We start from the raw sequence: 19,879 nt of genomic DNA, 5'->3' as shown, positions 1-19,879 counted from the left end.
TACATGGCACGCCCTATCTGCTTGGAAACATTTTTGCAGCCTTGACAATACATTAATTAGCTTTAAAATATTTTTGGACAAAATGTACAAGGATTTGTGTGTACAGAGATGACAGCTGCCTATGAATGTATTTGTTTTCAGCATTCATGGGGGAATTATTTTGCTGTCACATTTCACATTTTTATTTCTTACATATCTATTTGTATTATACCTTAATATCCCTTTTTTTTCCTTTTTTCAGATTCATAACCAATACCCAACAGAGTTTGAGTTCAATCAATATTACCTGAAGTTTCTGGCTTTTCATCACATATCAAATCGATTTAAAACATTTCTTCTGGATTCAGACTATGAAAGACTAGAACACGGTATGTTGATGTTTGTTTATTGCCTATCGGTTTTGTAGTTCTCAGTATTTTTCTTATCAATATTTGGTCTACAAAAATTTGCCTAGTTTGAGATGGTTCAGTAGTTGCATGGTGATGATGTAATGAATTCCATTTCAGGAATAGAAAGGAAAATGGAGGTGAAGAACATGCAGTATTTTTTGAAGGAATAATTACTGAGCCATGCCACTGACGAGACTAAGAGAAAGTGGAAGAAATTAGCTGCGTGCCCCAGGGTTTTTTAGCAAAATGTCCACATGGTTAAGCTTCCCCTACTAAATACCTTATTTGAACAGAAACATAGAATCATAGAATCATAGAATTTCCCAGGCCGGAAGGGACCTCCAAAGGCCATCTAGTCCGACCCCCCCGCAGTCAGCAGGGACACCCCCAACTAGACCAGGTTGCCCAGGGCCTCGTCGAGCCTCTCCTTGAATATCTCCAGGGAAGGGGCCTCAACCACCTCCCTGGGCAACCTGTTCCAGTGCTCCACCACCCTCACAGTGAAGAACCCTCTCCTAATCTCCAATCTAAATCTGTTTCCCTCCAGCTTGAAGCCATTGCCCCTCGTCCTGTCACTGCAGGCCTTTCTAAACAGGCTCTCCCCAGCCTTCCTGTAGGCTCCCTTCAGGTACTGGAAGGCCGCTATTAGGTCTCCCCGGAGCCTCCTCTTCTCCAGGCTGAACAACCCCAGCTCCCTCAGCCTGTCCTCATAGCAGAGGTGCTCCATCCCCCTGATCATCCTTGTGGCCCTCCTCTGGACCCTCTCCATCAGGTTTTCCATGAAGTTTCAGGAAAGGAAAGCCTTTCCATCTATTACCGCTCACTTCTTTGTCTTGCATTCTTTTCAGTCTTTCTCTTCTTTTTCATTTCCTATTTAGTCCATCTATTATATGCAACCTTACTGGTTCCAGGGCCTTATCTGCCCACTGAGCCCTCTTAATGAGACTTCACAACCACAGTTGAGGATATTCTGGGAACTTGTTCACCAAGAAAAATACTTAAGTGCTCTGAATTTCACTGCGTTGTGGGGGGTGTTTCTCATGGCATACGGTCAATTTTAATGCTTTTCTTCAAAACTTTAGTAACTGTGGAACAGACTACACTTGAGCAATCATTTTATTTCAATAAAAAAAAGTTAATTTCCACTATTTACCTTCATTTGAACAAAATCAAGAAGTTGGAGTCAATGACCTGTGCTTCCTTCCAACCTGAATTGTTACATGGTTTTACAATTGGGGGGGGAAGGAGTGTTTGTTTATTGAGGGTAGTTTGCTTTCAAATACCTTTTAATGCAACATAGAATCCTGTTTCCTGAGTCAGCATAGCTGCAGGCAGAAGGGGACGTTCATAAATACACTCAAGTATTTCAGTAAATTTTAGAACAGGTTTATAAATATAACACTACTGAATATTTTTTCATAGAAAACTTATATTCTACCTATTTGTGGCAGAGTGGCAGCTGAAAGCACAGCAGTTATTTCACAAATACAATCTCTTTTTGTGATGGCATTTGATAGTAGATGTTGCTATCCATTTAGTCTGTGAAATTCCTTTTGACTATGCTGTAGTGTTTGTTAGGTATTATCGTAAAACTATCTTTTTGCTGCCATTATTTTCCCTAGGGACATTGTTTGAAGATAAAGGAGATAAACATGCCAAAAAAGGAATTTGTATTTGGGAATGTATTGAAAAGATGCACAAAAGGAGCCCTATTTTCTTCAATTACCTCTATGCCCCTGCTGAAATAGAGGTATGATTTTAAATTAATTTTTTTTTTTAATATAAAAAAGGGTGGGTTTAATGCCCCTGCTGAAATAGAGGTATGATTTTAAATTAATTTTTTTTTTTAATATAAAAAAGGGTGGGTTTATTGTTATTGTGAGTGATTCCTTGAGTACATTTTAATATCTTAATTGTTCTTAACTGAATAACTATTTTGTTGACAAAGTTGACCCAGCTTGATTGGTTGGAGTAGGGTCTCACAGGTTTATAGTCTCAGTCATCTTAGTTATGGAAATGTCATTTAAAGAGCCAAATTCTGAAACATGGATTTTTGCATCCCGCTGAGGTAGATGAGAATCTTGGTTTTATTTCATTTAATTGTATGAATGATTATAAAAATAATCTTAAAGTTTGCACAGATCGTTTAAAAAAATATTACATTCTGCAAACCATAGTTATGGGGAAATGAGCTTAGAGTCACAATGATCCAATTGAGTCACAGTATCTATATCACTGTCTTACAATGTATGTCCACTAGACTGAACTGGGTCTTGAATATAGAATTCACAGTACACTCACCATTATAGAATTGCAGTAGCTGGGGAAGAACAGTCAAGTTATCTCAGGATCTGGAAGAAAAGGGTGTTTATTGGTTGGAGTAGGGTCTCACAGGTTTATATTCTCAGTCATCTTAGTTATGGAAATGTCACTTAAAGAGCCAAATTCTGGAACATGGATTTTTGCATCCAGCTGAGGTAAATGAGAATCTTGATTTGATTTCATTTAATTGTATGAATGATTGTAAAAATAATCTTGAAGTTTGCACAGATCATTTATCTCAAGAACTGGAAGAAAAGGGTGCTGTTCTTACTGTAGTTATGGAGACAAGGCTGTCTTGTATCTTTAACAGGAGGCACAAAGACTGTGAGGGTACCAACAGCATATGCTGAATTAGAGTTCTTGAGGCGCCTGGTTCAGTAGAAGGATAAAAATGAGCAGTATATTCTCAAAGCTAGTATTAGTTTTAGGTTTTGATCTGACTGAGCCAAGATCTTGCTGTGGAAATATCAAACTGCAGCACTACTTTCACTCAGTGCAATATACTGTTCAATTTAGAATAATGTAAAAAATACAAATATTGTAAGTCTAAAACTCAAAGACTTCATTTTTGTCATCGCAATAAAACTTTGTTTCAAATAGGCTCTGAAACCAAACGTAAATATGTCCAGCCTCAAAAAGTGGGATTACTACGTAGAAGAGATTTTGGCTACAGGACCTTCCTATGATTGGACCATGGTAACTGCAAAATGCAGTGCTTCAGAGGAAACTGACCAAACGGATGGTTCGCTCTCTCAGACTAAGAGGAAAATAGTCTGGCCGTGTTACGATGATGTTAAAAAAATACAACCTGATGCCATCAGCAGCCTTTTAAATGTAAGTATATGGGTTACACAGAACAGTAAGTTTTCTCAGGCTCATGAAACCCATATTAACTTTTTATTTAAGTTAGTGCCTTATAGATGTACTGTTATTAAAAGGATCATGATAGATGTCAAAACAGGTACTTAGTAAAAGTGACTGGTTGATCTTGAGAAGTGATGCTTGCTCCGGGAATCAGGCTTCCTGCAAAGCTTGTATTATTCTGAATAAATGCTTTTCTGGGAGTACACTTTAATAGTAGTTAATAACCACGAGAAAGCCAGTCATTAATTCTTTTTTTTCACTGTTTTTTCACCTTATTTTTAAATAATAAGGTAAGTAGCATAATAAATTTTTAGGTTCCCTGTTGTAAGAAATGCAGGAACTGTTGCTTTGATTTGGGCAAATGTTGGATCTAGATTTCATATCATCTTTCGATTCAGTTTAAAGTAGGTGTATGGTAAAATGACAAATACCCACATTTCCAGACAGATCAGAAATCAGAATCTGACACTTGTTGATTTTAACAAGTGGGAGGCAGATACACAAAAATAAACTGAACATCTTGGAAATTTCTCAAAAAAGCTTTCCATAATTGCTCTTAGTTTATTCATGTTTACTAGGACCAAACTCATAAACTTAGGTCCTTAAGAATACTTGAAATAGATGCTTGATTATCATGATAATTATTGTAGTTATTTAGAATGATTTAACATCTGCATTTTCTTAAATGTTTGTTGTTTGATTATAATTAATTAACAGTCCTAGTATTTTGATTCTAATCTGAATCGATAGCTCTGGAAAATGACAAGGACACTTTTCACTTCCTGGAGTTCTTTCAAGCCACGTGCGTATTCAGATACACATCACTATGTACAGTTTTTTTATTTTGAAAACTATTTGCAGACTTCACCTTATATTAAAGCTGGGATTATAGAGCCTAAATACTCCAATGCTTGGAAAATTGGGATATGGTGTGGATCTCCAAACTCCCCCGAATCAAAGATGATATAGCAAAGTCTTAAGGCAGGCAGTTTCTGAGTGGGATTGAATCCTTGAGGATAGACTTGCTTTTGCTAGAGAGTTAGCTTTATCCTGGCACATTCCTCAAATTTCTTTTGGTCCATTCCTTCCAATCATAATTGATCAAACACGGGAACAATGCCCAATTAAAAAAATGATAATAGTCACTTGTAAACCTCCCCTTGGCTCAAAACAAGATAGCCATAATTTCTCAGAGTTTATAATTTCACAAATGCAAAGGAAGTGCTGTCTCTCAGCAGGGGTCATATCAGGGATTCTTTAGCAAAAAACCAGAGAGCTTTCATATCAGGTAACTAGAGGCCAGAAGTACATCAGGACTATAGCAACAATATTCTTCTGCGTTTCTTCGTGGGGTAGATGCCAAGCCATCCATATCCACAACTGTGAGAAACTGCCATATAACACGGAAATTAGCCATATTATATTCCAAAGATATGTGGGTCAGGTTTTATAGAGTTTAAATGTTATTTGTGAATTAGATTATAGTAATAAAAGATAGCAATGGAGAGGAACATTTGGAAAACTTTGAAGAGGTTGTATAAAGGTTACAAAAATATTCTTCTAAGTTTAAAAAGCAAAGTGAACTTTCTTTTAAAACAAGTTGTTAATTTAGGGCTATTGCTGGTGTCGGAGAAAGACCTCTCTTTAATCATAAATCCATTGAGAATGTGTTGGTATCCAAAAAATGTTTGAACTGAGACCATATTTAGCAGTGGTAAATTATTAGGGAAGATTGATTCTCCCTTAGTTTTTAATGATAAGCCCAAATTTGATTGTTCTAAAGATATTTTTCAATTGAAAACTAGATAGTGCTCTTCAGGATGTAAAGCTGAAACAGGGAAGTTATTGAGTGTCCTAATTAAGAATTTTTCTTGGTGGAATGTGGTGCTCTTCTATTCAGAGTAAAAGGTGTAAATTTTTAGCAGTAGATGTTCTGATGTATTTTGGGTACATAACAATCCGTCTCTAACCGGATGTGTGTGATGGCTCCATGGTTTCCATAAATCCTTATGTTTATGACTTTCAGAAAGTTAACCAATCTGCACATGCCATTCATTGAGTCCTAAATTAAACCTTTTAAAGATTGCAGGTAATAAAATGATTTTAAAATACAGATTTCTGTATAAAGCTTCTCAGTTCACTTCTACCACATCAGAGGCAGCCAACAAATATGAGCTAGGTTGTTCAAATCTTAAGTTCTCAAAAGTGTACTTTGGAGACATAAATATTCAAAAGTAGATACAAACAGAGGTGCTTCCCTTTAAGACCATGTTCTGATGGCCTTTATGCTTGGTAGAAATCAGAAACAAGGTGCCAATGGTAAGAGTAGCTACTCATCCACTTTTTAAAGTAAATGAAAGGTAATTGTGAAACAGCACACCTATGCCTCTATTTTCTCTTTCAGAGATTAGTTGCAAATAGTTTTAAAATAATTTCTTCATTTTAAAAAGGTAGATTTCTCCACAAAACTAAAAAACAGCTCATTTGACAGGAATTTTGAAGTTCCTGCTGCCTTCTGTTTGTTTCTTTGTAAGCACTTGCTTTCTTTACTTGTGAAATTCAGCAAGATTATACCAAGAGTCATGTCTTCAGTACAGGCTAACATTCTGGGTTAAATGTTTCCTATAAAGACTAGCTCTTCAAATGATCCTTTGACATGAGGATGTTGTGATAGATTATAACTGAGTTGACGTGTCTGACGTTCGACGAAGGGAAGTGCCAAGTCTGCGTAGGAATAACTCCATGCACCAATGTGTGCTGGGGGTGCCCAGCTGGGAAACAGCTTTGCTCACAGTTGTAGAACAGCAAGCTGACCATGATCCTTGGCCTGACCATGACCATGGCCTTGCAGCAATGATGGCTAGTGATATCCTGGGTTGGATTAGAACCAGCAAAACAATAAAACCAGTACTTCTGATTGTGAGCTGTTTTATAACTTTTAGTTATGTGCCAAAAAGACTGATCCGTCAAAGTAAACCCTGAACCAAAACATTTATTCCAAATATTGAACAACTAGTCATGTACAACTTGTTGCACACACGAGTCTGAACACTTGATAGAGGCAGCAATTCGATCGCTGGATACAACACATTCGGTGTCTTTCCATTTGTAGTCAAAGTCTCAGAAACCTTCTAGCCCAGGAGTTGAAGAGAAGACACTGACAAGGAAAGACTTCCAAAACAGGGTGCTCTGTCACAGTCAAGAGAGTTCACTAGTGTAGGACTTTGTTCAGATTGTTGTGTGTGTGCACGAACATATTGCAGATACAAAGGAGGTGATCAGTCTCTACAGTTCTGGAGTATCTGCCGCGTTAACTCCCGTATGTACCATTCAAATATTACAAAGTAGGTTACTTAGCAGATACATCTTTTGAAAGGCACAGTAGTGCTGATTACTTGTAATTACTAATTTCAGGAAATGGGTATTCATACCGTTGAATTTGTTATAACCTTTCTTTTTATACGCATTGAGTTCTTCTCCCATAAGTCTAAGCAACGGGAGATGAACCAGAAAGATAAATTTAAGGACTTGTTCTTTCAAGGAAATGCAGCTATTCACAGTCCGTTCCACACGTGGAAGGAAAAAAATCTGATGTTTTTAGTGAAATTTAAAACTGAAGGGGTAAGAGTAAATCTGTGATTTATTGCCACGTATGTTTTTTTACATGGGGTTTATTAAAGGAGAATTTATTCCTAACTTTTCAAGTTATATATAGAAGATTGTTGAAAGTTTTTCATTTTAAGTTCTGGAAGCACTACTCATTGTAGAGCCAAAAAAGAAGGAATGTGACCCAGTTGCTAAGTAATAAGTTTCAGTTACTTCCAGATTCTGCACAGAAAGACTCGTACTCAGAAGTCAAGACTAGGGCAGAAAGAGAATGATCAGATTAAAACCTGACTAACTTTTAGCACTAAAGAGCTTGTATCCTTTTGCAGCAATTTGGAAAGCCTTTTACATAAAAAGTCCGTGGTAAATTGATTCAATCATATGTATCCCATCAGGAAGTGTTTTACGCTCAGCACTTTGAAAGAGGAACAAGTAATTTAGAGAACCTTTAGTCTGGCTTCTGTTGACCATTCCTTATTTTTGCATCTACCTATGAAGATACTCTAAACAAAACTACTCTGGTTTTATTTCTTGGCAGGAAGAGAGTCCCATAATATTTAATGTATATGTGACTTTCAACTACCTTCAGTATTTAAAAGTTCAATTTGATTCTTGCTATTAAGCTAGATTTCTTATATTTAGTTTTACTATTGAGTTTTCTAACTTACCTCAGCAAGGACAAGTTTGTAGAAATATTTTATGTTACTCTATCAAATACTGTCTTTTTTATTTTCACTTCAGAATTCAAAATTTATTTCACGAGTTAATTTCCCGGTAAGAATATTTTCTTACTTTAAAATATAGTAATTTTCTTTAAGTCTTTCAATCAATAACAATTTCCTGAAGAAATTGTCATTCTAAAAGACCAATAGGAATTGGAAAATATTATGAATTTACTTTAATAATTTGGCGTAGTAAAAGTAAAGAAAGGTAGAGACGTATTGTCTCTACTTTGAAAATAAATGTCTTGGGGTTTAGTTGGCTTTTATATAGCATGGGAATTCTCTGTCCTATGGCAATTTTTTGTTCCATCATCAATTCTTAAATGCATTTGCAAAATTGAGGTTTTAATTTGTTTTCATTAGGAATCAGATTTTCATAACAATATGGTTGTTGAAAGCAAAACTATAGAAAGGAAGCATGGACGCACATCGGAGTAGTGACAAATGTATCGATGAGTGTTCACAAGTAAAAATAAATGAATGAAATTGCTTCTTTTTACTTAACTTTGCATGCACTGTCTTATTAATGGGAAATAACCCTAACTGGAGGTTATCGACATAGGTCATGTTCCCAAGTTCCACAACAAGAACATGTTGTTACAGTTTGGCATCCAAATTGAATAAATCTTTCTGTTTCGCTTCCTTCTTTTATTACAGCTTTGTATCACATTTTATAAACCAGGGTAAATGTTAATATTGGCAATGTACAATGTTGGTGTCACAGCACAGAATTTGTTCTTTGTAAATATTTTTATAAAATATAGCCTATCCTTATCGTTGTCTTGTTTCTGTTATGGCAATTGGTGTTGAATTTTTGGGTTCAGGAGAACTGACAAAAAACTGAAAGCACAATGGCTCCTCCAGCCTGCAACATGCAAGAAGAATGATGTGGCTGATGCTGCACTTGGTTGCTTTTTGACTCTGCTTGATTTCAGTTTATAGCTGGTTTGACAGAGGTTTGTTTGTTTTTTTTTTTACTTTACTGGGTAACGTGGCCTAAAAGCTTCTGGTGTAAAAATACTGACTAGAAAATAGTTGTACAGTTCTGGAGTATCTGCCGAGGTAACTCCCGTATGTACCATTCAAATATTACAAAGTAGGTTACTTAGCAGATACATCTTTTGAAAGGCACAGTAGTGCTGATTACTTGTAATTACTAATTTCAGGAAATGGGTATTCATACCGTTGAATTTGTTATAACCTTTCTTTTTATACGCATTGAGTTCTTCTCCCATAAGTCTAAACAACGGGAGATGAACCAGAAAGATAAATTTAAGGACTTGTTCTTTCAAGGAAATGCAGCTATTCACAGTCCGTTCCACACGTGGAAGGAAAAAAATCTGATGTTTTTAGTGAAATTTAAAACTGAAGGGGTAAGAGTAAATCTGTGATTTATTGCCACGTATGTTTTTTTACATGGGGTTTATTAAAGGAGAATTTATTCCTAACTTTTCAAGTTATATATAGAAGATTGTTGAAAGTTTTTCATTTTAAGTTCTGGAAGCACTACTCATTGTAGAGCCAAAAAAGAAGGAATGTGACCCAGTTGCTAAGTAATAAGTTTCAGTTACTTCCAGATTCTGCACAGAAAGACTCGTACTCAGAAGTCAAGACTAGGGCAGAAAGAGAATGATCAGATTAAAACCTGACTAACTTTTAGCACTAAAGAGCTTATATCCTTTTGCAGCAATTTGGAAAGCCTTTTACATAAAAAGTCCGTGGTAAATTGATTCAATCATATGTATCCCATCAGGAAGTGTTTTACGCTCAGCACTTTGAAAGAGGAACAAGTAATTTAGAGAACCTTTAGTCTGGCTTCTGTTGACCATTCCTTATTTTTGCATCTACCTATGAAGATACTCTAAACAAAACTACTCTGGTTTTATTTCTTGGCAGGAAGAGAGTCCCATAATATTTAATGTATATGTGACTTTCAACTACCTTCAGTATTTAAAAGTTCAATTTGATTCTTGCTATTAAGCTAGATTTCTTATATTTAGTTTTACTATTGAGTTTTCTAACTTACCTCAGCAAGGACAAGTTTGTAGAAATATTTTATGTTACTCTATCAAATACTGTCTTTTTTATTTTCACTTCAGAATTCAAAATTTATTTCACGAGTTAATTTCCCGGTAAGAATATTTTCTTACTTTAAAATATAGTAATTTTCTTTAAGTCTTTCAATCAATAACAATTTCCTGAAGAAATTGTCATTCTAAAAGACCAATAGGAATTGGAAAATATTATGAATTTACTTTAATAATTTGGCGTAGTAAAAGTAAAGAAAGGTAGAGACGTATTGTCTCTACTTTGAAAATAAATGTCTTGGGGTTTAGTTGGCTTTTATATAGCATGGGAATTCTCTGTCCTATGGCAATTTTTTGTTCCATCATCAATTCTTAAATGCATTTGCAAAATTGAGGTTTTAATTTGTTTTCATTAGGAATCAGATTTTCATAACAATATGGTTGTTGAAAGCAAAACTATAGAAAGGAAGCATGGACGCACATCAGAGTGGTGACAAATGTATCGATGAGTGTTCACAAGTAAAAATAAATGAATGAAATTGCTTCTTTTTACTTAACTTTGCATGCACTGTCTTATTAATGGGAAATAACCCTAACTGGAGGTTATCGACATAGGTCATGTTCCCAAGTTCCACAACAAGAACATGTTGTTACAGTTTGGCATCCAAATTGAATAAATCTTTCTGTTTCGCTTCCTTCTTTTATTACAGCTTTGTATCACATTTTATAAACCAGGGTAAATGTTAATATTGGCAATGTACAATGTTGGTGTCACAGCACAGAATTTGTTCTTTGTAAATATTTTTATAAAATATAGCCTATCCTTATCGTTGTCTTGTTTCTGTTATGGCAATTGGTGTTGAATTTTTGGGTTCAGGAGAACTGACAAAAAACTGAAAGCACAATGGCTCCTCCAGCCTGCAACATGCAAGAAGAATGATATGGCTGATGCTGCACTTGGTTGCTTTTGACTCCTGAGTCTGCTTGATTTCAGTTCATAGCTGGTTTGACAGAGGTGGTTTTTTTTACTTTACTGGGTAACGTGGCCTAAAAGCTTCTGGTGTAAAAATACTGACTAGAAAATAGTTGTATAAAAATTATTGCCAGGAGGCAATCAGCTAGAAATATTTATCGTTAAGAAAACTCTTCTTATTTGTTTCAGGAAATTGAAAGGTTGGAAAGTAAATTAAATCAGAGCCCAGAAAGGTGGCAGCTTTTGTGGGAAAGGGTCAAAATGAATCTAAAGGATGACAGCAGACAAGACAATGTAAGTAGCAAAAGAGCTCATCCCATAGAATAATTCCATTCTTGCTATATAGGCTACCTGGGGCACTGACAAAATCATTGTATTTCTTGGAGTAAAGTAATGCTTTTGAAAAATTGAAAATGTTGTTCTAACCCATGATACTGGCTCTGTGTTTCTGCATGTAGAAAAATATATTTATACTTGTGCTATTTATCTAATCACTTTTCCAGAGTAGATTAAGGCATATAGACAAAACAAGCATGATGATTTTACTAATACAGAAATATATGACTATATATTTAAAAATTCTTGAAGTACAAAAAAAACCTCAGTTCCTGAAAGTAGCCAAAAGAACACGACAGAGTTTCAGAGATGAGTAAAGATATTTCCATGTCTAAATAGAATTTTGGAATTGTAGATTCTAGTAAATGTTTTGATTGTGTTTCATTTCTTGACTGCAGTAAAAAGAATAGCTGACAGTATAGATATTTTCTGAGTCAAAGGCTGCCTCTTTGCTATCTACATGCATTAGGAAGAATGTTAGTATTTTTTGTGAGCTTTCCCTATGAACTTGGCACAGTGAGTTACCAGCTCAAGACTGTACCCGAACTCTTCAGCTTCATATCCTTGTTGAACTTTGCCACTCTCCATGCAGTGGTTATTCTGTGGCACTGCTTTCTTGTTTGTCCTTTGCTCTCAGGAAAACAATATGCTTTTTGTCTGTCAGAGTCATTCAAGTTCACTTTATTCAAGTTCCCTAGAAAAATTCAAGATGAAAAAAGTTTTATCCTAGCAAAGCAGAGAATATTTTTATTGAATTGGAAGCAGAAAAGAAAATGCAAGTATAAAGATACCTGGTAGTCATCTCCTGTCCCAGCTGTTACTTAATGATTCTCAGATAAATGCAATAGCTAAGGGTCAACCCCAAAAACTTTATCTCTAGGATGCTGTCGTTTAGATTAAGATTGAGTTCAGGATCCCTCTTGTTCCAGGTTATTGAGATTCTACTAAAATCATTTGGATCTATAAAGTAGCTCTTGGAAACTGCACTCTTTTCCTTTCCCTTTCCCTTCTTCCCGTATGAAATTAGGGAAATTTAGTGTATCCAAATGTCTGACTAGTTCTAGATGCTTCTGAGAAAGCAAGGGAAACGTTGTTCAAGATTATGTCACTGGAATATACGTGGCTTTTTTGAAAAACTGAGTTCTCACAGCATGAGAACCCATCTGCTTCAGAAAAGCATTGAATTGCCATCCCTCTGACTTCTGGGGCAGCACTGACTTGTATTATGAAGATTATTTTGGGGCCTTGGCCTTATAATAATTCACAGTTTACAAGTTGTACCACGTATTATCAGCTTAATGATGAGACAGTCTCACAATGCAAGACGTTACCTTTTTTCCTTTTATTTTCCTCTTTAGCTCCGGAGACATCCTTCTGGCTCCTTGGCTCCCTCCTCCTTCAACCCTCCCTTGAGATACTTGTAGGCGTTGATAAGGTCTCCCCTCAGCCTTCTCTTCTCCAGACTAAAGAGTCCCAGCTCTCTCAGTCTCTCCTCATAAGGGAGATGCTCCAATCCTTGAATCATCTTTGTAGCCCTACGCTGGACTCTTTCTAGTAGTTCCCTGTCCCTCTTGAACTGGGGAGCCCAGAACTGGACACAGTACTCCAGTTGTGGCCTCACCAGTGCAGAGTAGAGGGGGAGAATATACGTGGCTTTTCTGAAAAACTGAGTTCTCACAGCATGGGAACCCATCTGCTTCAGAAAAGCATTGAATTGCCATCCCTCTGACTTCTGGGGCAGCACTGACTTGTATTATGAAGATTATTTTGGGGCCTTGGCCTTATAATAATTCACAGTTTACAAGTTGTACCACGTATTATCAGCTTAATGATGAGACAGTCTCACAATGCAAGACGTTACCTTTTTTCCTTTTATTTTCCTCTTTAGCTCCGGAGACATCCTTCTGGCTCCTCAGGGATGATGTCAGCTAATCTACATTCCTATCAAAAGAGGTCTTTGTTGGAAATACCTGACAGTGGGCTGGGTGAGGAACAGAGTGCAAGCATCCCTCCCTCTAATGGAGTGGACAGAAGAACAACTACACTTTACAATCATTTCACATCAAAGAATGATGAAAATAGGTAAACTGAATAATCATAGAACATCGTTTTCATATTGTCACAAGCAAATTGTAGCTGCACATTTAATGCATCCAAAGTACTGAAACGGTGTTTGTCAGTTTATCACAGTTACCAATAACTAAACTGTTGGTTTAAAGACATTTTGTTTTACTACAGTAAAAGAAGTGTTTGAATGTATGCAGTCATATTATAGAATCAGGTGCCATTTGTTTTTTCTGTACATTTCAGATCTTTTGAAGGTACGCTATACAAAAGAGGAGCTTTACTGAAAGGCTGGAAACGTCGCTGGTTTGTGCTGGATGTGACAAAACACCAGGTAAAGCCTTTTCAGATAATGGATTTTTTTTTATGACTAGTTTGCTGCTTTTTAATTTACTGGGTTTGTATAGATTGATTTTACAAATAAGACTAATAATGATTGTTTTCACATACGATGTGTGTGTTACATCATTACAGACCATATATCTATGTTTATTTTGTGTGTCTTGTAGTTGCTACAGCGTTCTGAATGTACAGAGGGTTTTTAGGTTTTGGTGGTTTTTTCAAACAGTGATAACTGTCTAGCATATAATAGTAAAAGTTTTCTTGGACTGGAAGTCATACATTATTGTTTAGGCCTCAGGATAAAAGACCCAGGTAGTGCCTGAGGACATTTTCTAGGAACTGTGGTATACAAGCAATACAACCAATTTTTTTAAAGCACTGCTAACTCTAGAATGTCGTTAAGCAATTATGTGGTAAGCGTAATTTGCTCTTTAATATGACCTTTAGTTTCCAAAGGAGCTAGAAACTCTTTCTGAACTAGATTGTGAAAAACTTAAAGGTGCCATTTGTTTTTTCTGTACATTTCAGATCTTTTGAAGGTACGCTATACAAAAGAGGAGCTTTACTGAAAGGCTGGAAACGTCGCTGGTTTGTGCTGGATGTGACAAAACACCAGGTAAAGCCTTTTCAGATAATGGATTTTTTTTTATGACTAGTTTGCTGCTTTTTAATTTACTGGGTTTGTATAGATTGATTTTACAAATAAGACTAATAATGATTGTTTTCACATACGATGTGTGTGTTACATCATTACAGACCATATATCTATGTTTATTTTGTGTGTCTTGTAGTTGCTACAGCGTTCTGAATGTACAGAGGGTTTTAGGTTTTGGTGGTTTTTTCAAACAGTGATAACTGTCTAGCATATAATCGTAAAAGATTTCTTGGACTGGAAGTCATACATTACTGTTTGGGCCTCAGGATAAAAGACCCAGGTAGTGCCTGAGGATGTTTTCTAGGAATTGTGGTATACAAGCAATACAACCAATTTTTTTAAAGCACTGCTAACTCTAGAATGTCATTAAGCAATTAAGTGGTAAGCGTAATTTGCTCTTTCATATGACCTTTAGTTTCCAAAAGAGCTAGAAACTCTTTCTGAACTAGACTTAAAGGTATTTCCTAAAGTGCAATTGGGAGGCTGAGAGCTAATATGGTAACTGATAGCAAGTTTAATTCAGGCATTCCTGATGAAACTGTAGCAGTTGTTGTATGCTCAGTGTGTGTTTTACAGCCTTTTTGTTCCCCAGGCTCTTTGTCATGAGCATTTTTCTTTGCAAATGAGAGGACATTGTATTCTGGAAAAATCACAGTCTGAATTGCATCAGCAGAAAAATCCATTTACCTCACTTGACTTTTTAGTGCTTTTCTGTAACCTGTATTTGAGAAAGCTGACCTAGAGTCTCTCTGTGCAAGTCAGTTCAAATACAGAGAAGAGGATCACAGATTGATCACAGATTCAAACTCAGAAATGAGTTTGAATTTTGTAAGTGACTAGAAATGAGTTAAAATTTCATCTCAAATCTGTATTTCTAAAAGTCCTGAAATGCCAAGTTCCTGATCGAACAATAATTTCGGGTGCCACATATAGGAATATTTTAGATTAGCCATAGTGACATATATTTAGTAGCAAAATTATTCATAAATATTCTGATAAGTCATTGTACAGCAAGGAGTACTAAAAACAGAGGAGATCTTTTGGTCTGAACATTTTACCCAATTTACATTGTATGCTGGAATTCTGCAGTGGAAATTTGTGGTCTCATGTACTTTAGATAATGTTGGGTCATCAGGCAATAACCTTCATTGAGCCAAATATTCCAAGGCGTGTGGGTTGTAACTTCTGAGACTCATGTATGCTTTTGTTTAAAAATGTTAATTTTTTGTAATCAATACACTTAAAACTATGTAATATAGATAAAGACAGTCATCTTTTAAAATGCTAATTGAGGATTTCTCAATTAGTGTGGTAAAATACAAAAAAATGTGCTGATTATAATTATTCTTCTTGATATAAAGGAGAAAAGTTTCATTTTGCAGAAGAAAAAAATACTTTTACATTATTTGTATAATCAGTTATCCTGCTGAGTGTCGTAGACGTAGGAGTAATACAGGTCAATCTTAGTTGGTATTCTGTTGTTTGACCTTTGCTATGAAGGTTTGCTTTACTATTTTGCATTGGTTTATGGGATTTTTTTAATTTTATCTTTTTTTTAAAGCAAGTATCAGATTTTCTCTTCTGGAACTTGTTTGCATATTGAAACTCAGTGTATGGAGTGGTTAACATTCATATCAAAGTATCTTTGCAAGGATTAAAAAAAAAAGCAAGCTTCATTCAACCACTAAGTGCAGTATAAAATGTGAGTCTTTGAGGTAGTTTATAATTATCTAAAATTATGCTTAAATTTTTGCTGATCATTTTAAATTCTTGAAATATAGAGCATAAGTGTTCTGTTAACTCCTTGGTGAAGAAAAGTTCTTGTGTTAGTTTCAAAGTAATGAACAGTAAAGAGGTGGCGCTTGTAAGAAAAACTGATAAGGAATGCTGAATCCTAAAGACCAGGTTCTGCATCTTGTACATACCATTTTTTTTTTTTTGGTGGTTGGACTCGATGATCTCTGAGGTCCCTTCCAACCACTACGATTCTGTGATTCTGTGTCTTAGAAATTTCCCATGTCTGATGTCCTCGGTTCTTAATATTATTTGTGCTTCCCACTCTTACCCCTCCATGCCTCCAAGTTGTATCCAGGAAAAGGGAAGAAGTGAAAGGTCCATATAAATAGCATATTTGGATTATTTTTTCTCTTGTGTTCAAGCTACGATACTATGATTCTGGTGAGGATACAAGCTGTAAGGGACACATAGACCTTGCAGAAGTTGAAACTGTGATTCCTGCTTCTCCAACAACTGGAGCCCCAAAACATGCAAGTGAAAAAGCATTTTTTGATGTAAGTATATGTGCCCTTTATTTGACCTTTATGTGAAACTTTCTTTTCTTGGCTTTTTTAACCTCCTACTTTCAGTCCTGCTGGAAAGTGTGAGCTAGGAAGGAGCTGTCATGCCAACTAAAACCAAAAACTTTTTACACAGCAAGCATCTGACCCTCACTTTCAACAGCAGAAATTCAAAAAACGTTACATTCAATCCCAATTAGTACATTGAGTATTACAGTTTAAAGTAAAGTTTGCAAGTTTTTCTGTGTTGCGCAAGCATCTGACCCTCACTTTCAACAGCAGAAATTCAAAAAACGTTACATTCAATCCCAATTAGTACATTGAGTATTACAGTTTAAAGTTTGCAAGTTTTTCTGTGTTGTGTGTTGACTTCTCTGTCTTCATGTTCTTATTTTTCCTTTGCAGCTGAAGACAAACAAACGTGTATATAATTTTTGTGCCCAAGATGCACAGAGTGCTCAACAATGGATGGATAGGATCCAGAGCTGCATTTCAGATGCTTAGAAAGGAAAAATGTTCCATAATAAAGACACATTTAAAGCACCTCTTCCTGTAAGAAGCTAAGTTCTGAAATGTTACTGACAGACAACCAGCCTTCTTTACATTTCAGCCACAGAAGTTCATAACATGCTAAAGTTCCTTTTCTGTTTAGTGATTATAACCACTATAACTGCTCTTCTTTTTTCTGCAGGGAGGACTTTGAAAAATCATAATCCATTTATCCTGAATTTCTACTTTCTTCAGTACAATTCCTAGCTATAAAAGTGGGCTGTATTTGCACTATCATCTAATTCTGGTTTTCTCATTCTGTTATGAAACCTGTCCAAAGGAAACTGTAGAAATTTTCCCTCCACAGGAAGCGTATTTCTCTTTATTTATATTTTTAAGCAGAATGTTCTTATTTCTGAGCTAATCATGAATAAGAGGGAACATGTCTACAATTTCTAAAAATAATTAAATAAATGAATCTTGTGAGTCCAGTGACATATATATCAGGTTGCCAATGTTTATAGACAGTTGATATTTTTCAAGACCAAGAAGTTAAAATTGCCCAATACTAAACTTTCAAATGTCTTCTCAGTGTTCAGGTCATTCTCTAATCTTGTGCTCCACTGAGCGCTTCTGCAATGTTGTTGTGGAATTTGAAATTCTAAGGTTTATCTGAAGGTCGTAGCACTTTTATTTTAGATTCTGATTGCAGTTACAATGGCATAAATGAAAGAAAACTGGCTGACACTATTCAAGAGAAACGGAAAACAACAAACTAGGAATTCAGTAGAAGAAAGATCTCTTATGTGTGAGTTGTATATGTTAATTTATATGCTGTTCTGCTCACTGTAAAACAAAAAATAACAAACATGATAATGCACTAAACAATGAAGCAAGCACTTGCACTGAAATCTTTAAAATGCAGACATTTTGCAGGACAGAGGTAAGTTATTTATAGCAGAACAATACTAGCTAGTTAACAACATTTACAGATATTAAATATGTACATAATCAGGTTTGATGTGTCGTGATTTGATACTTTTTAAACATTTTTGCACATGAATTGGAAGACTGTTTATAGATTTTTACATTTGATAAAATTGTGTTTGTTCAGCTTAAAATCCCGGTGAAACATTTTTAATAGCCCCCAAATTAGTAGAAATTTTACAGTCTACAAACAGTGATGACATGAGTAGAATTGTAGGTAATTAAGCCATTGTTTTTATTTTGAAATGTTAATATGTTAAATAGCACACTAATAATACAAAAGGTTTGTATATATGAGTCACTATTTTCTCATTTTTCCAGATGTTCTGCTTGTAATTTAATGTCAACCTAACCAAACTGACTATACTTATAAGATTTTTTCAGTTATTAAATTGTTTGTGGTTTTTTTTATAACTAATGTATTTTGTCAGAAAGGAACATAAATTTCGCGCCACACACAATAGGAAATACAGCTGTTTTTAATGCATTTGCAATTTCAAAACAAAAATATGAAGGATTTTTCTAGCATTTTTCAATTGACAGATTTCCACCTGTGACAATGGTGTTTGCACATTTGTATTTTTCTTTGTATATGAAGTACTTTTATATGTACTTTGTAAAATACTGATCCTGTTCTTAGGTTATATGAAAATATACATACCACTGCTTATCTTGTAACTAGTTAATTTTAACTCTTGTATGTTATGTGATATATGTATGCTAACCATCTTGTAATAAATACACTTCTTAAGGAAAAGTAAAACCTTCCCTTTTACTGTAAAAGAGAAAAAAGCAAGACCCACATGTTGAAATATTTCCACAGGCACAAGACAAATCCTTATTTACTCTGTATTAAGCATAGTGGGTGTATTAAAAACTACGTGGTCTTTTGTATACTTGTAAATACTCTTGCAAAGAACTTGCACTTGAGCATCCTTAACTCAAACACTTGTCAACAGTAACACTAAAAACTAAAGAAATCAGAATTTAAAGCAAAATTATCATTCTAACAAGTCTCAATGTGTAGCCTTTACTAAAAGGCTAGATACATATAATGTTCATACTAAGTTGTTGAATAATAATGTTAAATATGTTTTTTTAGAAACATCCTATATGGTGTCACAACATAAATCAACTGCATACTTTCACCCTGAAACATATCTCACTCATTTATATCACCTTATGCCAAAATGACCTAGTTCCTAAGAAATAGAATATAAAAAATGACAAGGTCTTACTTGAGAATGTGCATCTAAATAGAATTCCTGAGCTTAGTGTGGGATAGCAGAGTTAAAATGGAAAGGGAATGTGTGACGGAGGTAGGGGACCTGTGACAATTCTTTGATGCTGTGGTGCTTAGATGGTAAGATTTGCATATTGAGCTTGGCATGGATGCTAATGTTGCCTTAAATGTTGGTCTCAATTTTTAGTGTCTGTATTGATGGAAAATGGACTTGAGCAACTAAACTTAAAAATATCCAAATAAAAGCTGAAATGAGATGTATGATATTTGTGGTGTTTATATAAGGAATATATAGATGAATGGTAGGGATAGGTTCTTGATCTGAAGGCACAAAGTTTGCATTGTGCCTGAGGGTCTTTTCTATGCAAAATTAAGGTTGAGAAACTTAGAGAAAACACGGAGAAGTTAGCGTGGCACACGCTACAGAGTTTGTCAGTGTGAGTTGTGTCAGCAGAAGTAGAGAATTAGGAACAGAGAATTTGCTTGGGAAAAATTGCATGTACAAAGGGATCCATCTTCATATTCTATGAAAATTTTCCAGAAAAATGAACCTGTCCAGGAGT

General features: G+C 35.3%; 1 protein-coding gene across 1 annotated transcript in view; it reads left to right on the top strand.

The window, feature by feature from the left end:
• SBF2 (SET binding factor 2) overlaps positions 1-19,567 on the top strand; it is a 272,308-nt gene extending 252,741 nt beyond the window's left edge. Inside the window, exons 36-42 of the mRNA XM_014966465.1 lie at positions 2,012-2,139; positions 3,312-3,545; positions 11,093-11,197; positions 13,128-13,321; positions 13,550-13,637; positions 16,460-16,591; positions 17,003-19,567. Of these exons, the coding sequence (XP_014821951.1) occupies positions 2,012-2,139; positions 3,312-3,545; positions 11,093-11,197; positions 13,128-13,321; positions 13,550-13,637; positions 16,460-16,591; positions 17,003-17,101 (980 nt within the window). The 3' untranslated portion in view covers positions 17,102-19,567. The remainder of the gene's footprint in view (positions 1-2,011; positions 2,140-3,311; positions 3,546-11,092; positions 11,198-13,127; positions 13,322-13,549; positions 13,638-16,459; positions 16,592-17,002) is intronic.
• Positions 19,568-19,879: the final 312 nt, after the last annotated feature.

The sequence above is a fragment of the Calidris pugnax genome, unplaced genomic scaffold, assembly GCF_001431845.1.
Source record: "Calidris pugnax isolate Ruff unplaced genomic scaffold, ASM143184v1 scaffold26, whole genome shotgun sequence".
Lineage (NCBI taxonomy): Eukaryota > Metazoa > Chordata > Aves > Charadriiformes > Scolopacidae > Calidris > Calidris pugnax.
This window is presented reverse-complemented; position numbering and strand designations above follow the sequence as displayed.